Below are 22,350 nucleotides of genomic sequence, written 5' to 3' on the forward strand. Positions count from 1 at the left end.
TTAGGAGGAGCCTGCCCTTGCAGGGGAACTCTCTGGATGAGCCGGGGAGAGGCTAGTTACCATCCTCACAGACTCTAGGAGAAAGGACTCCCTTGGGGCTAGCAGCTCCTCGAGATTACTTCCTCCTCTGTTCGTAATGCAACGGAGGTACTATACAGTATTCTATCTTAACAGATATCCCTACTCCCCTGCCAATAGACCTGGCAGTGTCGGCCCTGGCCCAGGACAAGTTGGCTTCACACCCAGTCACCTTCGCTTTGGGTGACACTCTAGTGATGGAGAGGCTTGCAATGAAAACCACTCAGGCCTCTTCCCGAGTGGACCACTGACAGCTACTTGTGAACAATGAAGATCTGTCTAATACGGAGAGGAAGATCTTTAATAATATCACCATGTCCAGAGCCAGGGCTGTTCGAGTTTATGGCATACAATGCTGCCAGCCAGTGGGCCAACTAGGTCCTAAAGCAAAAAAAAAAAAAAAAAAAACTCAAATCATTTCTAGATTCATGAAGCAGGTGCCGAACGAGCTGCTCCGCCTGCGTAATTCCTGTCTCCTCTCCTTCCCTGTTCCCTGTGGATGAAGTCGAGGCAGTAACACAGAAATGGAGGTAGGCAAGCCAGGAATCGCTTCTCCTCAGGGACATTTCATTATGCCCCTCTTCTTCAACACCGTCTGAGCTCAGGCCTTAAAGTGCACCACGGCAAACACACAAGCCCTTAACCAACTCTTCTCGGTAGAACACCACTAAAAGGCCTTCCCAACCCTTTCAGAGGGGAAAGGTCGAAGAGGAAGGGGAGGTAGGGCCTACAAGCGTGAAAAACGCCCCAACTAAGGAAATATTTCCCCCACAGATACCAACATTGAGAGGACGCCTGCAACTCAAGTGGCTGCGTTGGAAGAGCAAAGGAGCTGAAACCTGGAAAGAATGTGTTCTATGAGCAAGGTACGTCGCATCTTTCATCAGCTCTCCCCCAACCCTGATTCATCACCCGTCCCTTCCCAAGGAATCGGTGAAGGACATACCCTTCAGGCGGTAGTCCTCTTGATGTTGGACAAGGAAGCTCTCAGGAGATTGTAGATGGGTCCCCAGGCATCTTCAATCGATTCTTTCTTACAGAAAAGGCATCTGTAGGTTGGAAGCAATGAGCAATGAGTTTATCCTTCAATTTCCATTCATGGAGACTAGAGCCACAGTCAGATGCGTACTTCCAGATCCCGGTCCATTGCTCCTCCAGGAAGTACCTAAGATTCTCCCGGCACAACAGGATATACAAATTCCAAATGCTGTGCTTTGGCTTATCGACAGCATCTCAAGTGTTCACGAGGGTTTTCACTCTAGTTTCAGCCTGGGATCCCAATAACGGCATCTGTCTCCTCTGCTAGCTGGACGACTGGCTGATTCTGGTGGACATGAGGCATGCTTTTCGAGTTTTTCCAAAATCTGGGAATAGTGGTAAATCTCAAGAAGTCATCTCTGCAGCCCAAACAAGATCTGGTACACCTTGGAATGAACATCGATACTTAACCAGGAAAAATCTTTCCTTCTCTCAGAGCAGAATCAAAACTTCCAAAGAAGTAGCTCTTTCCTTTCTATTGCGGAGTTAACTGCTCAGTGGTAACGGCGGCTAGGTAACATAGCTTCCCTGAAATGCTTATTCCCTAAAGGCAGCCTCCTCATGCAGTCACTTAAGCTAGTCCCAAAGCAGGATCTGAGCACAGTTAAGATGATGCGAGTTGATAGATTCCAACCTTCTTCAAGTTATCCACCTTCTTTCCCCCCTTTGGACCTGATGTTCTTCTAGGGCACATCAAAGGAAGAATGGGGGGCTCACCAGCTTCACCACATGGCCTCCAGGCTATGGTCCGATCATGATCGGCAATGCCACACAAACCTCCTAGAATTGAAGGCTGCCTTTCTAGCCCTTCAAGAATTCCAACATCTTTCCTGGAATTAAAGGCAGCCTTTCTAGCCCTTCAAGAGTTCCAACATCTTTCAGGTCTCAGTAAGGCTGATGAGCGAAAACACTACTGTGCTGGCTTACCTGAACAAACAGGAAGGTACCTTCCCGCTACAGTTCTGCCATCTAGCTGTTGAGATTTTGAGATGAAAAAAGGAAAACTTGAACCAATAGAGGCTGATCCAAATGGTCTTTGGCTGCTTGGATAGCGACCAAAGTCCTGACTTTGTGGGGTTTGCCTCAAGTAGATCTTTTTGTAACATCCCTAAATAACAAACATCCAATAGAGTATAGTGTTCACCAGTTCCAGATCCTCAGGCACCATTTGAAGACGCTGACCAACATCCATGGGACGACGTGGACACTTATGCGTTTCCCCCATTTTGTCTGATCTGAAGGCTCCTCAACAAAGTGAGACCCTTGGTCAACCTGACTATGGCACTGATAGCTCTGCTATGGCAACTCGCAGAGTGGTACCCTGACTTTCTGCTGCTGCTGCTGACAGGAGGTTCTGAGGGGACTGCCCCCTTACACAAATTTCTGTGTCAACCAGTCGAAGATATATTACAGAGCAGTCGCATCTCTATGACTTTATGCCTGGAGATAATCCTGCATATCCTCACTCAAGTTTTATGCAACCACTGGCAAATAGGATGCGTAGGTACCTCAAGAAGTCCTCTATCACTGTCTATCAGGCAAAGTGGGGTATCTTCTGCGGTTGGTGTCGTGGAATGGGTGTCTCTCCTCTCGTAGCAACTTTTTCCTGATTACCAAGTTTTCATTGTACAGTCCGGGACTTGACCCTCAAGACAGTTTTCGATCCCTCTCCTACGACTTGGGCAATTCAAGGGGATGGGGGCAAGTTACTTTCAGATTTTTAGTCCCGATTTTATTGCTAATACTCAAAATCCGGCTGTGGCAGACTCTACGTTTGGGCCTTTCTAGATAGTCTATGGACTGTAACCATTGATACGGATCAATTGTTACTTTGTCCTGTGAGGGCGCTGAGGCACCACCTCAAATGTACCAGTGGTGCTTGCCTAAATGTCAAGCAACTCCTTGTCAGCACTGTACTGGAAGGGTTAAGAGGAAGATTACTGAGAGCAAAATCTCCTCTTGGATTAGGCAAGTTATTGAACACTCGCTTGATCCATCACTTCGCCATCACGGGAGACAACCCAGACCTCATGATGTTAGGGGCATATGCATGGACCTAGCATTTAAGAGAAACTTCTCTGTGTTGCAGGTGTGGCAAGTAGGCGTGTGGAAGCGCTAGACAACCCTCATTGTCCACTACATGGAAGACATGACACACAGGTCACAACTTCATATGTTTTCCATAGACCCTGTGGTGACTGCTCAGCAAATGGTATAGCTTCCTGGCTCCTTACACGATAATTAGCAGTTGATCGAGGGCAGAGGTTACAGTCTCAGTCTGTTGTGATTGGAAAGGCATGACTGGATTTTTCTTTCTTCATCTTCCCCTCCCTTGGGGCACAACAGCCAAGAACCCAGCAAGCTGGCCTCCATCAACTAGAGGTAAGCCCTATCTTTGCTAAGTTACCTGATTACATCTTTTGCTCCCACGTAGTGTACGTACAAACTTCATTATGTCCCCACTCTCCTAGTGAGGGGAAGTTGGCTTCATGGATTTCAGTGTACATATAGACCTTATATTTCTCCAACCCTTAATCAAAAAGTGGTTTCCCACTCACTCACCATTACTGCTCAGGCTGTTGACTTCTCAGGTATTTCAAACCAGCAGGATCACGCTGTGTCAGAATTCGGATCTCATGCTTCTACGGCTCAGCTGTGACAATCCCCAGTAAGAAATTTGCCAGATGAACGGACTTCCACCTACCTTTATTAAGTCTCCCAGTAAAGAATGAGGGTTTGTATTCTTGTCAGAAAAAATTACAAATTTGAAAGTCATTTGCTTTTTTCCTAACTATACAAACCTGAAGTTCTTTACACATATTTGCCCTGTTATCACCCTCTCCCAGTAAATTCTGCATGCAGTCAAGTGGTTGAGATAGTAAGTATGCAGACTGAGCGGGAGCCGCTCCCACTGCCACAACTGTGAGCCACCTTCCCGGGAGGTTGGCTGCCACCTTGCTTAAGTTTTTATGCCTGTGAACACCCAGCTATGCTGCATCTACTCCTAGTAAAGAACTTTAGGTTTGTATAATTATGAAAAATACAAATTACTTTCAAATTTATCATGTAAAGTAGGGGATTGGGGTTATAAGTTAGATGCCTAATTTAATCATGTTGGACTCAATAACAGTTCAACTTAAAAACCCACATTTGGAACTAATATCATTCGTATGTAGGGGACTTAATGTAGAGCCGACAGTTTTCTTGTTTTGAAATATCTTCATTCTCATAAATATTTATCCCTCTGATCCTTCAATCATAAAGATGAATTCTTTCATGTTCTTGCAAGATCTATGGCTTAGCTAATAGATTAAGGAATCTCTGATACAACTATAAAAATGAATTGAAACCTAATATAGAAAGTTATTCTACCAAATAAAAAGGATTTAGAAAAAATCTATAAATGCAAAACTCATAGGGAAGTTTCTAATAAACAAAGATTTTAATCTAATATTCTTCCAAATTAAAAACCATATCCTCTCTCAAAATTAAAAACCAATCGATATAATTACCTTTAATCTAATCTAGTAAAGGATTTCTGATCCCATTTTTCACAAAAATTTCTATCTTGAAAATAATAACGGACAAAATGACAAAAACCTCCACGAAAAAACTTTGAAACTTACTGCCAAGTCCACATTCTGCTCACTGGCCAATTTCTTAGCGTAGGGCGATGCGAAAACAAATCCTCCGGGTGCAGCAGCTGGTGTTGAGAATGCTACTGGGGGAGGAGGAGGGGGTGCTGCAACTTGTGTAGGAGCAACTGGTGGAGGAGGGGGTGGTGGAGGTGGTGGAGTAGCTGCTGCTGGAGAAGGTGCAGCAACATCTTCGGATGGTTGGTAATCTTTGAAGGCTGCAACATCTTTCTCATCACTCACAATGATGCAGAGCAGCTGTAATTTACAATGTTCAGGTTATCAAATAATCAAAAGAAAATATCACAGGACCATGCACAACTTGTAGTATAAGAAACATAGATCATGGATAACTTATAATAAAAAATTTCCTTTCTAATACCAGTAACTGATGGATACTTCTTTAACTATCTACAGTATCAGAATAATCACTCGATTAAACTTCTACTATTTCCAGGCGGCCCATGACTGTATTTTTTCTTACAATCACCATTATGGGTGTTCAGTAGCTTAAAAAATAATTCATAAAAATGACAATTCAAATAATTTGTAGATGACTTAGTGAGTTCATAAGTAAAGGGGGTGAAAATAGGAGTTTGTACAGAAGTGTACTGTACACTTACATTAATAGAAACTCCAGTACAATGAGTGAACTATGTGAAAACAATATAGTCAGTTATTTAGGGTGATAAGATGAACACCCATAAACAGTGGTCAGTTGGTAAGGGTAGTGATAAATTAACTGGACTTAACGCAACAAAATTTTGCGCTTTTTTCAAGTTGTGTGGTGATCTAATTACCTAACGCCAGTGGAAAGCAAGGGTTGACTGTAATTAGTCAAAGCCAACAATGAGTTCATAAAAATGAAGAAGCCTTTAGTAAAGATTACTCATTTCAGTAACAATGAGTTGTGTTTTTCACTTAATGAATATATCCTAAGCTAACACAACTGTTCTAAAAAGCCTCGAAGTAACAATATAAAAGGTCTGTACACTATAAGATCAAACATACCTTTCCTAAGGGGATATCTTTGGTACCTGCAGGAATTAAGATCTTTGCGAGATATCCTTCCTCTGGTGTTTCCATTCCCATGGTTGCCTTGTCAGTTTCAATTTCAGCCAAAAGGTCACCCTCATTCAAAACGTCGCCTGTGTAAGGGAATCAGAGTACATTTCATGGTGAAGGCTTTAAATCATAAGAGATGAGGCAACAGACTATAATAATACATATGTTGGTTTATCTGAATATGAATGAAATAGTTTAACATAAAAAGGGTACACCCAAAGTATAAAAAAAAACATGAGCACTTGCATACAGTACTTCCTTGATAATCTAACCCAAAAGGTTTATATCTTTATCTAATAATCATAGACTCAAAGTTCCTTAGGAAATAAAAGATTCTAAATATTAATTCACCCTTTGAATAAACCAAACTCTTAAAATAAACTTATTGTTTCAATATTAATGGGTTGTATGGCCTATTGGAAACATCCATGCCTGGCAGTCTGTTGGAAGGAAGTTTGAGACCAGTACAAGGGGCGGGCGATGGCGTCGGGGAGGTTTTTTACCCACCAGGTAGGTTAAACTTTGCCGCTAGGACCAGCTCTGAGCATCCAGACAGGGACTGGACCACAATTAACTCTTCTTTGTTTTCATATTTCTGTTTTTCTCTCTTTCTCAACCCTTCTATCTACTCTCTCAACTTTCAATGTCTCCTGGCTTGTATAAAAAAAGATGAAAAAAAAAAGAAAAAAGAAAAAACATATATTTAAATACGATGGCTATTTATAACTAGCTTATAAACTTATAGACATTAAGAAGCTGACAGCTACTTCATGCGTCAGAGCAGAGGCTTTGGAACCTTTATAAACAATGATAGGAACTCGCTCACAGGTTTCAAGAGACTGGGACAGATGAATCCCAGGGTAACAGGGGACACAAGAATGGAATAGTGCTATTAGTGCCCCGCAAAGCACATTCCTAGCGTGTAGTAGCTGGCCACTCCCTGTGATCAACCCACAGCGAAATAGGCTCAACTACTCATGAGGTTGACATTGCTTTTGTGCCTTGTTGGAGACCTGGCCAACTAAAACACCCAGTTGCTTCTTCTTGGTAATACTCGGTAGTACACAAGAATCTGGCTGTTCTTTGATGTCCAAAAATTCCAGTAATCGCTAGCCTTCCGCTGTCAATCCTGGCAAGAAAACAGGCTTCAGCCTTATGCTGCAGCACGTTAGGGACAGCCCAACTTTGAGGAGACTTCACTGTTGGTTTGGGAGTACTTATGGGAGTTGCCAAGGATTAAACGGATGCGGGAGCAGGTGGTTCCTTTTGTAGATATGAGGACCATTGTCCGGTTTCCATCCTTGTGGTGCCTTTCATTCGTTGGCTGTCTTTCCAAACATTTTGTAAAAGTAAGGGGTTATCTCTTCTTCCAGTTCTATAATCTCTCTTGGATGAATAGCATCTGGACCTGGTACTTTCAACTTATTTAGTCTTTTTATTTTATTTTTGACATCAACCATTGTAAAGGTGATTCTGTCTAATGGTTGTGGCCCTTCATAACTGATACCTGGTTTGGGGAAGGGTTGTTGATTCTTTCCTAATGAATACAGTTGTGAATATGCATTCATCAGTTTGACTTTTTCCAAATCGTTTGTTATAAGATTACCCTTCGAGTCTCTTAATGGGCTAATGTTGTTTTTGATTGGCTTTCTACTGTTCAAATATGAAACAAAATTCTTTTAGATTTTATTTACTAGCTGAAGCCACTCTTTTCTCTTCATTGATCTTGGCTTTCCTAACTAGTTTATCTGTTTTTTGACATAACTTCTTGTGATCAGAAATTTCATGAATTGAAGGCTGTGTATACATTAATTTATGTTTCCTTTCTCTGATTCTTATTGCATTGGCTATTTCTCTGTTGAAACACATAGGTTATGGAGTTCCATTTGGTAAAATTTTTCTATGCGGTATATATTTAGCCCTTTTTTCTTTATATATTTATACAGAGGAGTTCCATTACGCATCTAAGTTCCGTATTTTATCGTATTCTAAATTCTTGGTGTATTCCTTCAGTGTCCTTGTTTACTGAGGCATTGAAGTCTCCCATTAGGACAGCTAGCTTATTGTTAACTTCTTGTCCCAGTTGTCTATACAGCCCTTCCTCCTGAAGAAGGAAAACGATCACTGTAAGTGCCAAGGAACTTGAAGTGAAAGGCCTTCCCATGTAAATATCTTCATCTTTTTTCTTAAAGAAAGGAAGAAGAAAAGATTGGTAGAGGAGGAAGAAAAAACAAACTACTACTTCTTGCACTTGCCAACTATTCTACCTTGCTGTTACATTGGAGGACATTACAAGAGCTTCCTCTGCAGCAGCACAAAAAACTACACTTGAGGTTTTGTCCCAAGGGAAGCATGGGGAATGCTCACTGACACTGGCACCATGTTACACAGGGGTCACCACACATAAGGACACTGACGTCATAATGTACCCACCAGGACAACATTATATTAACAATCAAGACAAAGAGCTCATTGTTTTCCTAATCAGAGGACTGTAAACAATACACTCAAGGTGGGGATCTATGACTGCAAACGATCACCTGATCCCAAAGGTACACAACACATGATTTGAAAAGATTGTATCCCCAAAGTAGCAAAATCCACTTTACCACATGCTTATAAAAAACTAATTTCAAACAGAAGTAAAAAAAGATCCAAAAGTTGAAAAATGATATTCTCATTTTAAAATAAATTTTTGAATATACTCACCCGGTGAATATATAAATAGCTGACGTCTCCGACGGCCCGACAGATTCCAAAAAACTCGCGAGCGATCGCCATGAAGGTTGCGGGTGTGCCCACCAGCGCCGACTATCGGCCAGATACCGCATATACTTCTCAACCACTCCAGTTCTTCTCAGTCCGCAGGGTCTCTATCGGGGAGGAAGGGAGGGCCTTTAATATTATATATTCACCGGGTAAGTATATTCAAAAATTTATTTTATAATGAAAATATCATTTTTAAATATTAAACTTAGCCGGTGAATATATAAATAGCTGATTCACACCCATGGTGGTGGGTAGAGACCAATATTATAACAATAAAGGCGTATATGCTCATGAGTTTTTGACAAATATTTCATAAAAACAAACTTAAGTATAGGTACCTGGTAAGGAAGCTGACTCTGATGATTGCTCTGCCTCATTAGTCCGCTTTCCTCACGAAGCCCAGCCATCCTCTCAGGATGCTGAAAGACTCCCAGGAGCTGTTATATCCAGGGCGAACACCCCTATAACAGGACCTCATCAATACCCTTAATCTGGGCGCTCTCAAGAAACAACATTTTGACCACCCGCCAAATCAAAAAGATTGCGAAAGACTTCTTAGTCTCCCGTACAACCCAAAATAAGATTAAAAATTTCAAGAGTAGATTAAAAGGATATTGGGATTAAGGGAATGTAGTGGTAGAGCCTTCACCCACTACTGCACTCGCTGCTACGAATGGTCCCAGTGTGTAGCAGTCCTCATAAAGAGTCTGGACATCTTTCAAGTAATATGAAGCGAATACCGACTTGCCTCTCCAAAAGGTCGCGTCCATAATACTTTTAATGGATCTATTTTGCTTAAACGCTACTGAAGTTGCTATCGCTCTAACTTCATGAGCCTTGACTTTAAGTAAATTACGATCCTTCTCACTTAAATGAGTGTGTGCCTCCCGAATCAAAAGTCTAATAAAATAAGACCACGCATTCTTAGACATGGGCAAAGAGGGCTTTTTAACGGAGCACCATAAAGCCTCTGAACAACCACGTAGCGGTTTAGTTCTGGATAAATAAAATTTAAGAGCTCTAACGGGGCACAGCACTCTTTCAACTTTATTCCCCACAATCTCAGAAAGACTGGGGATTTCAAATGATTTAGGCCAAGGACGAGACGTAAGTTCATTCTTGGCCAAAAAACCAAGTTGAAGAGTGCATACTGCTTTATTAGTGGAGAAGTTGATGTTCTTGCTAAAAGCATGTATCTCACTAACCCTTTAGCCGAAGCCAAGCTCACCAAAAAAAGTGTCTTGAGGGTAAGATCCTTCAGGGAGGCTGAATCTAATGGTTCAAACCTGTCTGACATAAGGAACTGTAGGACCATGTCCAAGTTCCAAGCAGGAGTCGAAATATGACGCTCCTTGGAAGTCTCGAAAGAATTAAGCAGGTCTTGGAGATCTTTGTTATTAGAAAGATCCAAACCCCTATGCCTGAAAACAGAAGCTAACATGCTTCTGTAGCCTTTAATGGTGGATGCAGAGAGGGAGCGACCGTTTCTCAGATAAAGCAGAAAATCCGCAATCTGCGCTACAGAGGCACTTGGAAGAGGAAATAGAGGAGGACTTGCACCAGTCTCTAAATACCTCCCATTTCGACTGATAGATCCTGATGGTAGAGGATCTTCTAGCCCTCGCGATCGCCCTAGCTGCCTCCTTCGAAAACCCTAGAGCTCAAGAGAGTCTTTCGATAGTCTGAAGGCAGTTAGACGAAGCGTGGGGAAGCTTTGATGAAATCTCTTTACGTGACGCTGTCGCAAGAGATCCATCCGCAACGGCAGACTTCTTGGAATGTCTACCAGCCATAGAAGTACCTCTGTGAACCACTTTCTCGCGGGCCAGAGTGGAGCAACCAACGTCAACCTGGTCCCTTCGTGAGAGGAGAACTTCTGCAGCACCTTGTTTAGGATCTTGAAAGGTGGAAAGGCATAAATGTCCAGGTGAGACCAGTCCAGCAGGAAAGCGTCTATGTGGGCTGCCTCTGGATCTGGAACTGGAAAGCAGTAAGTCGAGAGCCTCTTTGTCAGTGAAGTCGCAAAAAGATCTATGGTGGGTTGACCCCATGTCATCCATAGCTTCTCGCACACAGTTTTGAGCAACGTCCACTCCATGGAGATGACTTGTCCTCTTCTGCTGAGGCAGTCCGCCAAGACATTCATTTTTCCTTGCACAAATCTCGTCAAAGGAGAGATGTTACTTGCCTTAAATGGAGTTCCTTCTGATCCGTGGACCAAAGACCCGAGCATTCCAGACTGTCCAGTGGAGCTCCCTAACCCAAATCCGATGCATCTGAATACAACACATGGTTTGGGTTCTTGATCGCAAGAGAAAGACCTTCTCGAAGTCTGATGTTGCTGTCCCACCAAGTCAGACATGTCTAGACTGAGTTGGATATTGGGAAAGAGATACTCTCTAAGCCCTTCTCCTTGTTCCAATGGTTTAGGTGAAATTGGAGAGGGCAAAGGTTGAGTCTCCCCAGAGAGATAAACTACTCCAGCGATGAAAGAGTTCCCACGAGGCTCGTTCAAACTCTTACAGAGCAACTGTTTTTCTCTTGCAAGTGACGGACTTTTAACAGAGCTTGTTCCATTCTGGGGGACGAAAAGGCCCGAAAAATCCGACACTGTATCTCCATTCCCAAATAAAGAATAGTCTGGGATGGAGTACTGTAAGTTACGACTTCTCTACGGTCACTATGAGACCTAGCTCCTTGGTTAGGTCTAATGTCCATTAGAGGCTCTCCAGACAGCAATTTAATGACGACGCCCTGATTAGCCAGTCGTCAAAATAAAGGGAGGCTCTGAATCCTCAAAAAGAGTAGAAGGCTTGCTACATTTTGCAAGGGCCTTGTAAAAACAAGAGGAGCAGGAATGAGGCCGAAGCACAGTGCTCGAAATTGGTACATTACTTTCCCGTCCACAAACCTCAGATGTTGTTGAAAGTTTGGATGAATCGGGATGTGGAAGTATGCATCCTGAAGGTCAAGAGAGACCATCTAGTCGCCTTCCCTTACTGCTGCCAAGACAGATTTGGTAGTCTTCATCGTTAACTTTGTCTTGACAATGAACACATTGAGCGCACTTACATCTTAAGTACTCCTGCAGTGAACGTGGCTGCCAGATCATTGGAGCCATCCCTGATAGCCTTGTTCATGCTTGACATAATTGTACAGCAATACATTGACAGCTGGAGAGACCCTCTTACTTAAGGCTCCCAGGGACCAATCCAACAAATAAAAACTTCAAACGCTCGAAAAAACTCCTAAGAGGAGATGGTCTAGCTCTGAAGCAGACCAAAAAAAAACTTGGAGCGTCTCATGGCTAGACGACGAGGAGAGTCCACTAGGCTTAAGAAGTCTCCCTGGGCAGAGGCAGGTACTCCCAAGCCGAGAACTTCTCCTGTGTCACACCAGACGCCCGAGCAAGAAGCTAATTAAGAAGGAGGAAAGGCAAAAGCAGACTTTCCTAAACTTCTCCTGGATTCCAACCAGTCTCCCAGTAAGAGCATGGCCCTCTTGGAAGAACAAGAGAGAACTGACTTCGTAAATGTAGGAGTCGAAGAAAGTCATGCCAAGAGTAAACTCAGACGGCGGAGCAGCCGTTACAAAACGAGTAGGACAAAATTTCACTAAAGAAATTCATTATTATAAAACAAGGGATTGTTGGACCACCCTAGGTTACTCCTCTTCTGAAAGACTCCCCAAAGGAACATTAGTTGAAAGGCGGTCATCAACTTCTTCAGAAGGCACATCATCTGATAAAACTAAAGTCTTGCGAGAAGGAGATTTATATTCAGAATGACGTGAAGGAAAAGCCTGACAGGCTACATCAACTTGTATATGAACAGAAGTTAAAGTTGGAGGGTCGATGTCACGTTGAGACTGCAGAGAATGTTATTCTACTACACGTCGTGACAGAAGTAACTGACGTTCAAACGTCCCGTAGTAACAGCGGTGACTGCTGTTCGATGCTATATCGTGACTACGATGACTGACCCTCGACGTCACGTCATGTCTACGGTGTCTACCGCTCAACGTCACGTCGTGACTGCGGAGTCTGCAGCTCAAAGTCACGCTGTGACTGCGGTGGCTGACGTTCAAAACGATCAAAGTTACATCGAGATTTATGCTCCGCATCTCGTTTAACAGCAAAGCTGTCACTAGGGATAACGTCAGCGTGGCGTAACAAAGCTCGTTTAGAGGGTTGAAGACCCGAATCACGTATCCCAGAACCGTGACGTACAAAAAGCAAAGGATCCTTTCGCACAGGAACAGGATCGAAAGCTTCTATTAAAGAAGAAAGCTTTAACAGCATATCTTGCAAAACACTTAACTTCGGATCAACCTGTGACTGCGGTGGCTGACGTTCAAACGTCACGTAGTAACAGCGGTGACTGCTGATCGATGCTATATCATGACTACGGTGACTGACACTCGACGTCACGTTGTGTCTACGGTGTCTACCGCTCAACGTCACGTCGAGTCTGTGGCAGAAACGTCTGTACATGAACGTCATCGCTATGAACGGGCTCTTATGATGACTACAGCTAGGACGTTGAACTTGTTCTGAAGAAACTAATAAACGTTTCAACCGTCTCGAAACCTTACGCCCAGGCTTTTAAAGAGACGAATCATCGGAAGACGAGGAGAAACTTCGTCTCTCCGTCTTCTGGCAAGGACGTGCTTGACGAGCAACGTCTGATACCTTTGAGGGAACGTCTGTTCGTTGGTTTACACTCCTCACTCCCTTAGGTCCTACGACATTCCTTCTCCCTGGTGCAGGGGAGCCTGAAAGAGGTCTCGGACTAGGCAAGTGACAAGCACGAACAAACGAACCCTCCGCAACACAGAGCATGTTTTTGTTTTTGCACTTACTTCACTGATATCGCATTTTTTAATAATTTCACATTAGACACGAATAAAACTGATTTCTACCTGAAGCACGCAATTCTCCCTTAAATCAAAAGGTTAGAATTGCGAAATGAGTCGTATAATGTAAGCACATTAGTACAAAATGAAACACACATGCAAAAATCAATAAACATTTACATATATATCGAATAAAACGGAAATATATAAAGTTAAAAAGATCAGTGACTGGGGATGAGACTAAACACTAGTTCACTAAGGACTACGTTTCCAATCTCTCACCGTACAGTGCCTTGGGAAGAGAATAAAAACTAAAACGTTTTATCCTCTCCCCGTACAGAGACTTGGGACGAGAGTAAATGAATCGAGAACAACGTTACTCGCTCCCAAACTCCTTGTACAGAGACTTGGGACGAGAATAAAGATCGGATCGTTCTCTTTCTCTCTCTCTCTCTCTCTCTCTTGGGACGAGAATAAAGATCGGATCGTTCTCTCTTTCTCTCTCTCTCTTTCGTCACTCACAAGAGAATGGCCCACTCACTCTTCGCCAATAACAGGTTATTTGACTAAAGGAAAAAACTGAAAGGACTAAGAAAATGAAAATTAACATGTTCCTTTAAATTAGTATCTAAAAAACTTCAGTTTGAAAGAAGAATGAACAAAACGTCAAAATCGATTTACTCCTTCTGCAAAGTGAAACCGTGATTCTCTCTTTCTCTATCGTAACGATAGAGCGCAAACTGCGTAGCATAAATAAACCAAACGTTAGTTCATCTTTGAAAAACTGCACGAAGACTATTCAAAGAATAAATTTCTTAAAATATTTTTCTCATCACTCTTACAGAGCAACTGTATTTATCTAAACAAACATAAAAGTTGAATGGGCTCAATGTTGTTTAACTCCGTTTTCCAAGTCAGGACCGCCTACAAAGAATAGGTAAAGGCCGCATATAAACAAAAACATGACAAATTCGAAGATAATTTGTATTTTTCCTAACCATACAAACCTTAGCTATTTACAAAGGGTTATTACTTTTAGCGTAGCTGAAATGGCGAGCCATTAGAATTTAACGAGGGTGTATTACCCCCCGCGCTAGTTAGCGGGGGGGTAGGGGAGTGGTAGCTAGCTACCCCTCCTCCCCCTCACACACACGTGAATACTCACTTTCACTTAGAGGTAGGACTTGTCTTGGGGGACAGGGCTGGCGGGCAAATATGTGTAAATAGCTAAGGTTTGTATGGTTAGGGAAAATACAAATTATCTTCGAATTTGTCATTTGTTCCGTAACCGAAATACAAACCACGCTATTTACAAAGGGTGACTTATCCCTTAGGAAGGGTGGAAAGTCCCCAGCCATACTGGCTTTGGCTTTACCCGGGGACTCAGAATCCGAGTGAGTCGCACTCGAGAAAAGGAGTCCCTGCACCTCACAAGTTCCTTGCTCCGCAAGGAACCATGTGGCCTACGTAAGCTTGTGTGTGAAGGAAGAAGTGTGACCCGTCTTAGGCAGTTGACCTGGAGTTCCAGAAGGAACTCTGGGTTAGGACGTTCCCAATACCACCTTGTCAGGGTATGGGGGACGCGACAGTATTGACTCAATACTCGAAACACAAGGAAGCATGGTTTACCTGCAGAGGTTCGAGGTCAGCTATGCAGAGACCAGGATGCTGCTTCCCCGTAGAGGGGATGATGAAGAAAGAAGTAAGGGCCAGACATACTTCTTTCGTTCATGCAGACTAAAACCTGATAACAATGCCCTCAACCTTCTGCTACCTGTCCAAAAAGGAGCCTGAGGTTAGACCAGCTGTTGTGTAGCCACCACAGAGCGATAGAAAACGTATCGAGACTCCTGTGGGTCACGCCCTGCAGGAAGCGGGCTGCGAAGGTCATCAGACGCTTCCAGACTCCAGCTTGTAGCACCTGCGTCACAGAGTAGTATTACTCGAAGGCGAGGACGTTGCGATGTATCCAACATCGTGCTGTAGGGCGACGTGACGGGGGAGGGTTTGAAGACAGGTCGAGATGAATGTACTCGAGTCCGGGCTGAAGAGGTATACTGGTGACTCTCCCCCCATGTCCTCCATGTGTTCCCAAATCGGCTGCAACTGAGGCCAAACTGCAGCTGTTCCCAGCGCTAACCTCTCGATTCCTTACTGGCAAGAAAGAGAAGGTCTTGGGACATAACACACAGAATGGAGACTCGAAATCTTGAATGAATCGGACCGAAGGGTCGGGACCCTCAGATTCTGAGTCTAGCCAACAACTCAGGAGCGAGCCTGAATGTTGCCTTCCCCTCTTCCTTAGAAAGGGGGGAGTAGTAAGAGACCAAGAAGATTGCTTACACACTGGCCTTGGCCAGAGTGAGCAGAAGACCCAAGGCGGAATACAATCCGAGGCCTGTCGTAAAAGGGTCTTGAGAAGATCTCTTAAAGGACTAAAAGTCCGAGCCATGCTCCAAGTTGGAGGTCTTCCTCCGACTAGGGCAGGGACGATCGTAGCTTCGCATGAGCGAGGATAGATCCAGCGGGCAGGAAAGTTATTCCTTTAAGCCTGAAGGTCAGGGAAAGGCTGAGCGACAGGCTTCATTGCCGAGAGCGGAAAGGAGCTTCCTCCCGCCGAAAGGCAATAAGACCGTTATTGCTGGAGAAGAGGCCTCACGGGGGAAGAGGTATATCTCCCACGGCACCCACCACCTTAGACTCTTCACTTTGCCTGGGAGACCCCTGTGGATGACTATCGCAGATGACGCGACCTCCGTACCGCGACTGTAGCGGGTTGTCTCTTCTAGAGGAGGAAGCGTAGTGTCTCCAGGCATGAAGCCGAAGCGATGCCCCGGTTCAGGAGAGATGTCGCAGTGTGGTTGCTTGAGTAGTCTGCGCCGTGGGAGAAGCTCTCCCGGGAGTTCCGTCAGGGGAAGCAGAGGGTCCAGAAACCGTTCTGCGCATAGTCCCAGTGGAGCTCTCCCATTGAAAGGTTGACAGACAACCTGGTTTTGTTGAGACCCATTGTCCGCAGACAAAAAGGAGGGAAGACGCAGGCGTCGAATTTGTCCCACCATCACCGGAATGCATCTTGCCAGAGTCTCGGGGTCTGAGACTGGGGGTAAGACTAGTGGAAGCTTGAGGTTCCAAGGTGTTGCGATCAGGTCCCCCAGACCAGCACTTGCTGGTTACCCAAGGTCAAAGACCCCTAGGTACACTCTATGAGGCTCTGCTCGGATAGTCTGAGAGAGACATTCCCCTGCCTGGAATGAGAGAGCCGATGGTGGAATTGAGAGAATCTCAATCATCCCGGTATCTCTACTACAAGATGTGAAGGTGTGAAAATGCGTCCCCTGCTGGTTAGAATGAAGTCGACGAGCAACGGGGCGACTTGGCAGGAGCTGTAGGATCTGAAGAGGGGCCAGACTAAGGCCCTTAAGCCTGCCTGAATGATGGAGAGGTATCCTTCAGGTCTTGACCATAGGCCTGGACCGGAACATGCCCCCCCCCCCCCTTTCCTTTGACGAGTCCGAGAACCGCATCAAGAATGTGGGGAAAGGACGAGAATATCCACTACCATCAAGAGGCTCCATAGGTCAACACCCATTGCAGGTTTAATAGTTCCGCTGGTCCCATAGGGCCAGGGAGTCCGGTTAAACATTGCCTGAAGCCACCGGGACTTGGATCGCCCCACATGGAACTTATCATGAGGCGACCGTTCGGACTATAGACGGGTCAATGAGGAAAGAAGAACTAGGAAACGTTCCAAGGTAGGGCTGAAAGCTCTGCTTGACTGAGAACAGGTACTGCGACTCTCCTCAGTCTTGCCACAGTCAACCGAAAGGAAGGCTCGGAGGATGCGGTAACAGAATCTGGCGTCCCCAGGTGGTCACCCATCCAAGTACCGACGTTGCTTAACCTCGCTGGACGGACGAGAAGCGGGGTTTCCAATGTGGTAAGGCGGTTGACTCAAAATCATGGCCAGATACTCCAGATGTTGAGGCAGAGGAAGAGAAGGCTCCAAGCAAAATACCATGAGCCCACACTCATGGTCACATTCCGGAAGCTAGTCCCGGCGCTGAAGAAGGTCGAAACCCGAGCCTACCGGAGTTGACCAGCCCTCCAAACAGCAGAGGAGGCGGAAGCCTGCACCTGAGCGGCCAAGAGGAAGGCAGGGAGAGTTCTCTGGGGAAACAAACCTGCTATGCCACGGCGGGATAGCCACACTGCATCATAAGCAGGAATACTTGCAGTCTAGGCTGAATTCGACGAGCACCCTGGAAGATGGATGGAATGGAAACTGAAAGTACCAGTCCTTCCGATCCAGGGTTAAAGGAGTCCTGTCGCCTCGTTACCAGTCTGATCGATTCTGCTGGTCTACGCTGGCCGAAGTTTGTTCGACAAACTTGATCAGGACTGAGAGGTCGACTATGGACATCCCCTCTCAGATCCTTCCTTACAAGAAAGGATCGACTGAGGGGACCGGGGGTGAAGCCGTCGATGATCCTAAGGAAGACCTACGCCTAAGGTATGGATCATTCTGCCCAACCGGGCAACTCTGCTGACGCTATGGCATAGAGGTTCAGAGACACTGAATTCGCTGACAGAGACAGCAGGCGCGATATCCTTGGCTACTCACAGAGATTGTGCGGGAATGGGCATCGGGAAGCTGTCATTCGGATGAGTAACCTTAAGCATCCTCCCAGCGAAAAAAAACCTGCAATCCTAGAGTTCGTGAACTCCTTTTAGGCCTATGCCCCCCCGGGGGAATCTCCCGTGCCATCTGTTCCTGACAGGAGGAAACTGCAATTGGACACCTTGTCCCAGTTGTCGTAGCCGATAACTTAGGCCGACGTGGTTGAAAGAAAAGGGCGCTGGAGCCCTGCAGAGTCTGGAAGAAAGCGCCTTGGAGGAGTGAAACCGGAAGTCGATTTACTCCGCACAGCAGCTGTCTAAGTCTCTGTCCTTGGGCACAGACAAAACTCTTCTCAAGGATGGAAGGGTGTCTGAGGTCGTCGACCTCCACAGATGAGACACCCGAAGGAAGCCTTCAGTCAGCGCGTCCAGATGGTACAACATCGAGCTTGTCCGCAAGTAGATACTTAACGACGAAAGGCCAAGGTGTCTGAGCTCGAGAGGAGGAAAGTACCCTTGATCTTCCTGTAGCTTCCTTGAACCAAACCTCGGGCCGTAACCGAGGAGGGAAAGAACCTGGTAAGCTCCCAGAGGAAGAGGTAAGCAGTCACCCCTTGTCCGATGGAGAAATCTTGAAACGGAAAGCCCCCCCGCCAAAAATCCTTCCAAGGCAGGAGAAGGAGAGAGTACTCGTACAGGAGAGGGGACCCTCGAGACCGACCTCTTGGGAACCAACTTCGCCCTGGGGGAAGTCACCACGAAGTCCACTCCTCTCTTTCTCTTCAGCGTAGGAGAGACAGCCGCTGGTTTGTTACCCTGGCCGGCGAGTACTGGTTTCATAACCCTCATTAACGCCCGTGCCAGCGGACCAAACCATGTCTGCTGCTCCAAGGACACAGAGTCCGAAATCCTCGCTAAGGTGAAAGGGATCGGGCGATTCTTTGGAGTGGACCCGACGGTACCTGCCTGAAAAGAAGGTGGGGAAGAATGCTGTACTGACCTGTCTTCGTCCTGCACTACCAACCTGTGCTTGGATGGAGGTGATCCCGAGTGCCGTCTAGGAGCACGCGTCCCTGCTGCTACCACCGGCTGTGGAATTCGCCGCGAACTATGGTCGCGCGAGGGCGAACGGTTGCGCAAAGGCGAACAGTCGCGCAAAGGCGAATGGTCGCGCGGGCGAGCGGGCGCCCAGGCGAGCGATCGCGCGGGCGCGCAGGCGAGCGATCGCGCGGGCGCGCAGGCGAGCGATCGCGCGGGCGCGCAGGCGAGCGATCGCGCGGGCGCGCAGGCGAGCGATCACGCAGGCGCGCAGGCGAGTGGGCAGGTAAATGAACACGTGTCCGAGGCGACGAACGCAAGCGATGGCGTGACGGCGAGGGATCGTGCTGCCGCGTAGGTGAAGAAGATCGCTGGCGATAATGACCGCGTGATGGTAAGCGATGGCGAGCAGCATGTGTAGGTGAATGATCGCGTGAAAGGGAGCGATGGTGATCAGCATCTGCAGGAGGGCGATCGTTCAGGGTTGTGCGATGAGGAGCAGCATGCGTAAGCGGGCAATCGTGCAGGGTTGTGCGATGGCGAGCAGCATGCGCAGGTGAATGATCGCGTGAAAAGGTGCGATGGTGATCAGCATCCGCAGGAGGGCGATCGTTCAGGGTTGTGCGATGAGGAGCAGCATGCGTAAGCGGGCAATCGTGCAGGGTTGTGCGATGGCGAGCAGCATGCGCAGGTGAATGATCGCGTGAAAGGGTGCGATGGTGATCAGCATCCGCAGGAGGGCGATCGTTCAGGGTTGTGCGATGAGGAGCAGCATGCGTAAGCGGGCGATCGTGCAGGGTTGTGCGATGGCGAGCAGCATGCGCAGGTGAATGATCGCGTGAAAGGGTGCGATGGTGATCAGCATCCGCAGGAGGGCGATCGTTCAGGGTTGTGCGATGAGGAGCAGCATGCGTAATCAGCATCTGCAGTTGAGGGTCGCGCGATGGCGATCAGCATCCGCAGTTGAGGGTCGCGCGATGGCGATCAGCATCCGCAGTTGAGGGTCGCGCGATGGCGATCAGCATCCGCAGTTGAGGGTCGCGCGATGGCGATCAGCATCCGCAGTTGAGGGTCGCGCGATGGCGATCAGCATCCGCAGTTGAGGGTCGCGCGATGGCGATCAGCATCCGCAGTTGAGGGTCGCGCGATGGCGATCAGCATCCGCAGTTGAGGGTCGCGCGATGGCGATCAGCATCCGCAGTTGAGGGTCGCGCGATGGCGATCAGCATCCGCAGTTGAGGGTCGCGCGATGGCGATCAGCATCCGCAGTTGAGGGTCGCGCGATGGCGATCAGCATCCGCAGTTGAGGGTCGCGCGATGGCGATCAGCATCCGCAGTTGAGGGTCGCGCGATGGCGATCAGCATGCGCAGGTGAGCTAGTAGCTGGCGAACCATGTTCCTTCAGAAGTGTTGGAGAACGTTGGCGTGCCAGCTGTAACACACGTGGGTGATCCGGAGATCGCTGGCGAGCTGATGATCGCTGGCGAGCTGATGATCGCTGACGAGCTGATGATCGCTGGCGAGCTGATGATCGCTGGCGAGCTGATGATCGCTGGCGAGCTGATGATCGCTGACGAGCAGAAGGCTACGCGTGGAAGCCTGCGCAAAGAAGAAGTCCTTGACCCCGACCTGAACCGAAGTTCTAGATCGCGAGGGCGAACGTGGGCGCACAGGGCACGTAACAGGAACCGCAGGGAAGATCATCTTGAAAGCGCTGACGAACAGGAGAGCGCTGATGAGCAGAAGGGCGCGCAGGGAAACCCTGACACGCAAGGGAAGAACCCCCGTGGGGGCAACCCTTTGCCCCGAAGGAATCGTTGTCCGCCGGGAGACTGATGTCCGTCGGAAGACCGCTGTCCGTCGGGCAGACCGTTGTCCGTTGGGAAGACCGTTGCCCGTCGGAAGATGAGATCAGACTGCTGTCCATCTGCACCAAGGCGGAAGATCGAGAAAAAAGGAGTGTAGGCTGCAAACGGAGATCCAAAAGGGCGCCTCAAGCACCCTTATAGGGAGATGAGAGGCCCTTACGACGAGGCGGACGGAGGGCCTTACGGCGAGGGAGGCCAACAGCAACAGCAACAGAAGAAACCTCCGAAGAGGAGTCTCTATGAGTGTACTCTCTCGCGAACGAAAGAGAAACACTTCGAGGAAGAGACTGGTCAGCCAGTGACCTAAAAGGAGCAATCCTCCGAAGAGGAGCTCCTGCAGTTGCCCAGCCCCTTGAGCGAAACTGCAGGTGCGACCGCTCAGCACCAAGAGCATAGTCGCACGAAAAAAAGGCAAGAGAAGAACCCCCCAAAAGGGGAAAAACTCAAGCCTGGACAGGAAAAACTTCCCTCGGAAGGAAAGTTATCCGCCCAAGGAGGCAAGCCTCCTGACTTCTAAAATGAACTGGAGAGCTGTCCGTCGACACGGGAGTACTACCAGTAGAAGGAGACACGCCCCTGACGAAAATACAAGGGGGGAGGCAGCAACAGCCGAATCCCCAGGACTCAACCAGACAGCTCACACCGTTGCTATATTACAGAAACGAACTAGATCGGTAACTGTAAAAAAAAAAATAAAACAAATAATATTAGTACACATTCATTCCCCCGGGAAGGCTCCGAAGAGGAATCCCGAGGGAAAGGAACAAGAATTACACAACAGGCACGTGCCCTCACAACCACTTACACTCGCGGAAGGAGAGCTGTAACCAAAACAGAATTATAACAATTATAATTATGTAACTATGTAATTATGTAATTAAAAAATGAATGAACACTAAAGAAAGAACGAAAACCCCGAAAGGAATCGTTCTACAAGCTGAAAAAAAAAAAACAACTACAATTAGATTCATAACTAATTGATACAAACGTACGCGTAGCAACCCCCCACACGGAAAGGAAGCTAGGCTACAAGGGCGTAGTAACACGTAGTAAAAGGGTGAACGACCTCAAGAGAGAGAGAGAGAGAGAAAGACATAAGTCAAACTAGATCGCCACCCATAAAATACGCCGTGGTGGCCTAACTGCCGAGGCCTCCACGTAGATATCGTACACTACACACACACATCTGAAAAGGAAACTTACTTATTTCTATACTCAAATATATATACAAACATGAAAACATGTTTACATATATATTGAGTAAAAGAAAAGTAAGCGATTAAGTAAAGACAAAACAGACAATGGCTGCCAAGCGAGGACCAAGACAGAGACGTCTGTCACAGTCCGAGCCAAAAGTGAAAGTGAGTATTCACGTGTGTGTGAGGGGG

General features: G+C 46.8%; 1 protein-coding gene across 1 annotated transcript in view; it reads right to left on the reverse strand.

Annotated features, from left to right (window-relative positions):
• The window catches only part of LOC137642177 (dihydrolipoyllysine-residue acetyltransferase component of pyruvate dehydrogenase complex, mitochondrial-like), a 70,720-nt gene that overhangs the window by 21,649 nt on the left and 26,721 nt on the right, over positions 1–22,350 (reverse strand). Inside the window, exons 3-4 of the mRNA XM_068374724.1 lie at positions 5,763–5,899; positions 4,743–5,009 (exon numbers count right to left, since the gene is read on the reverse strand). Of these exons, the coding sequence (XP_068230825.1) occupies positions 4,743–5,009; positions 5,763–5,899 (404 nt within the window). The remainder of the gene's footprint in view (positions 1–4,742; positions 5,010–5,762; positions 5,900–22,350) is intronic.

The sequence above is a fragment of the Palaemon carinicauda genome, chromosome 6 (genome assembly GCF_036898095.1).
Source record: "Palaemon carinicauda isolate YSFRI2023 chromosome 6, ASM3689809v2, whole genome shotgun sequence".
Classification (NCBI taxonomy): domain Eukaryota; kingdom Metazoa; phylum Arthropoda; class Malacostraca; order Decapoda; family Palaemonidae; genus Palaemon; species Palaemon carinicauda.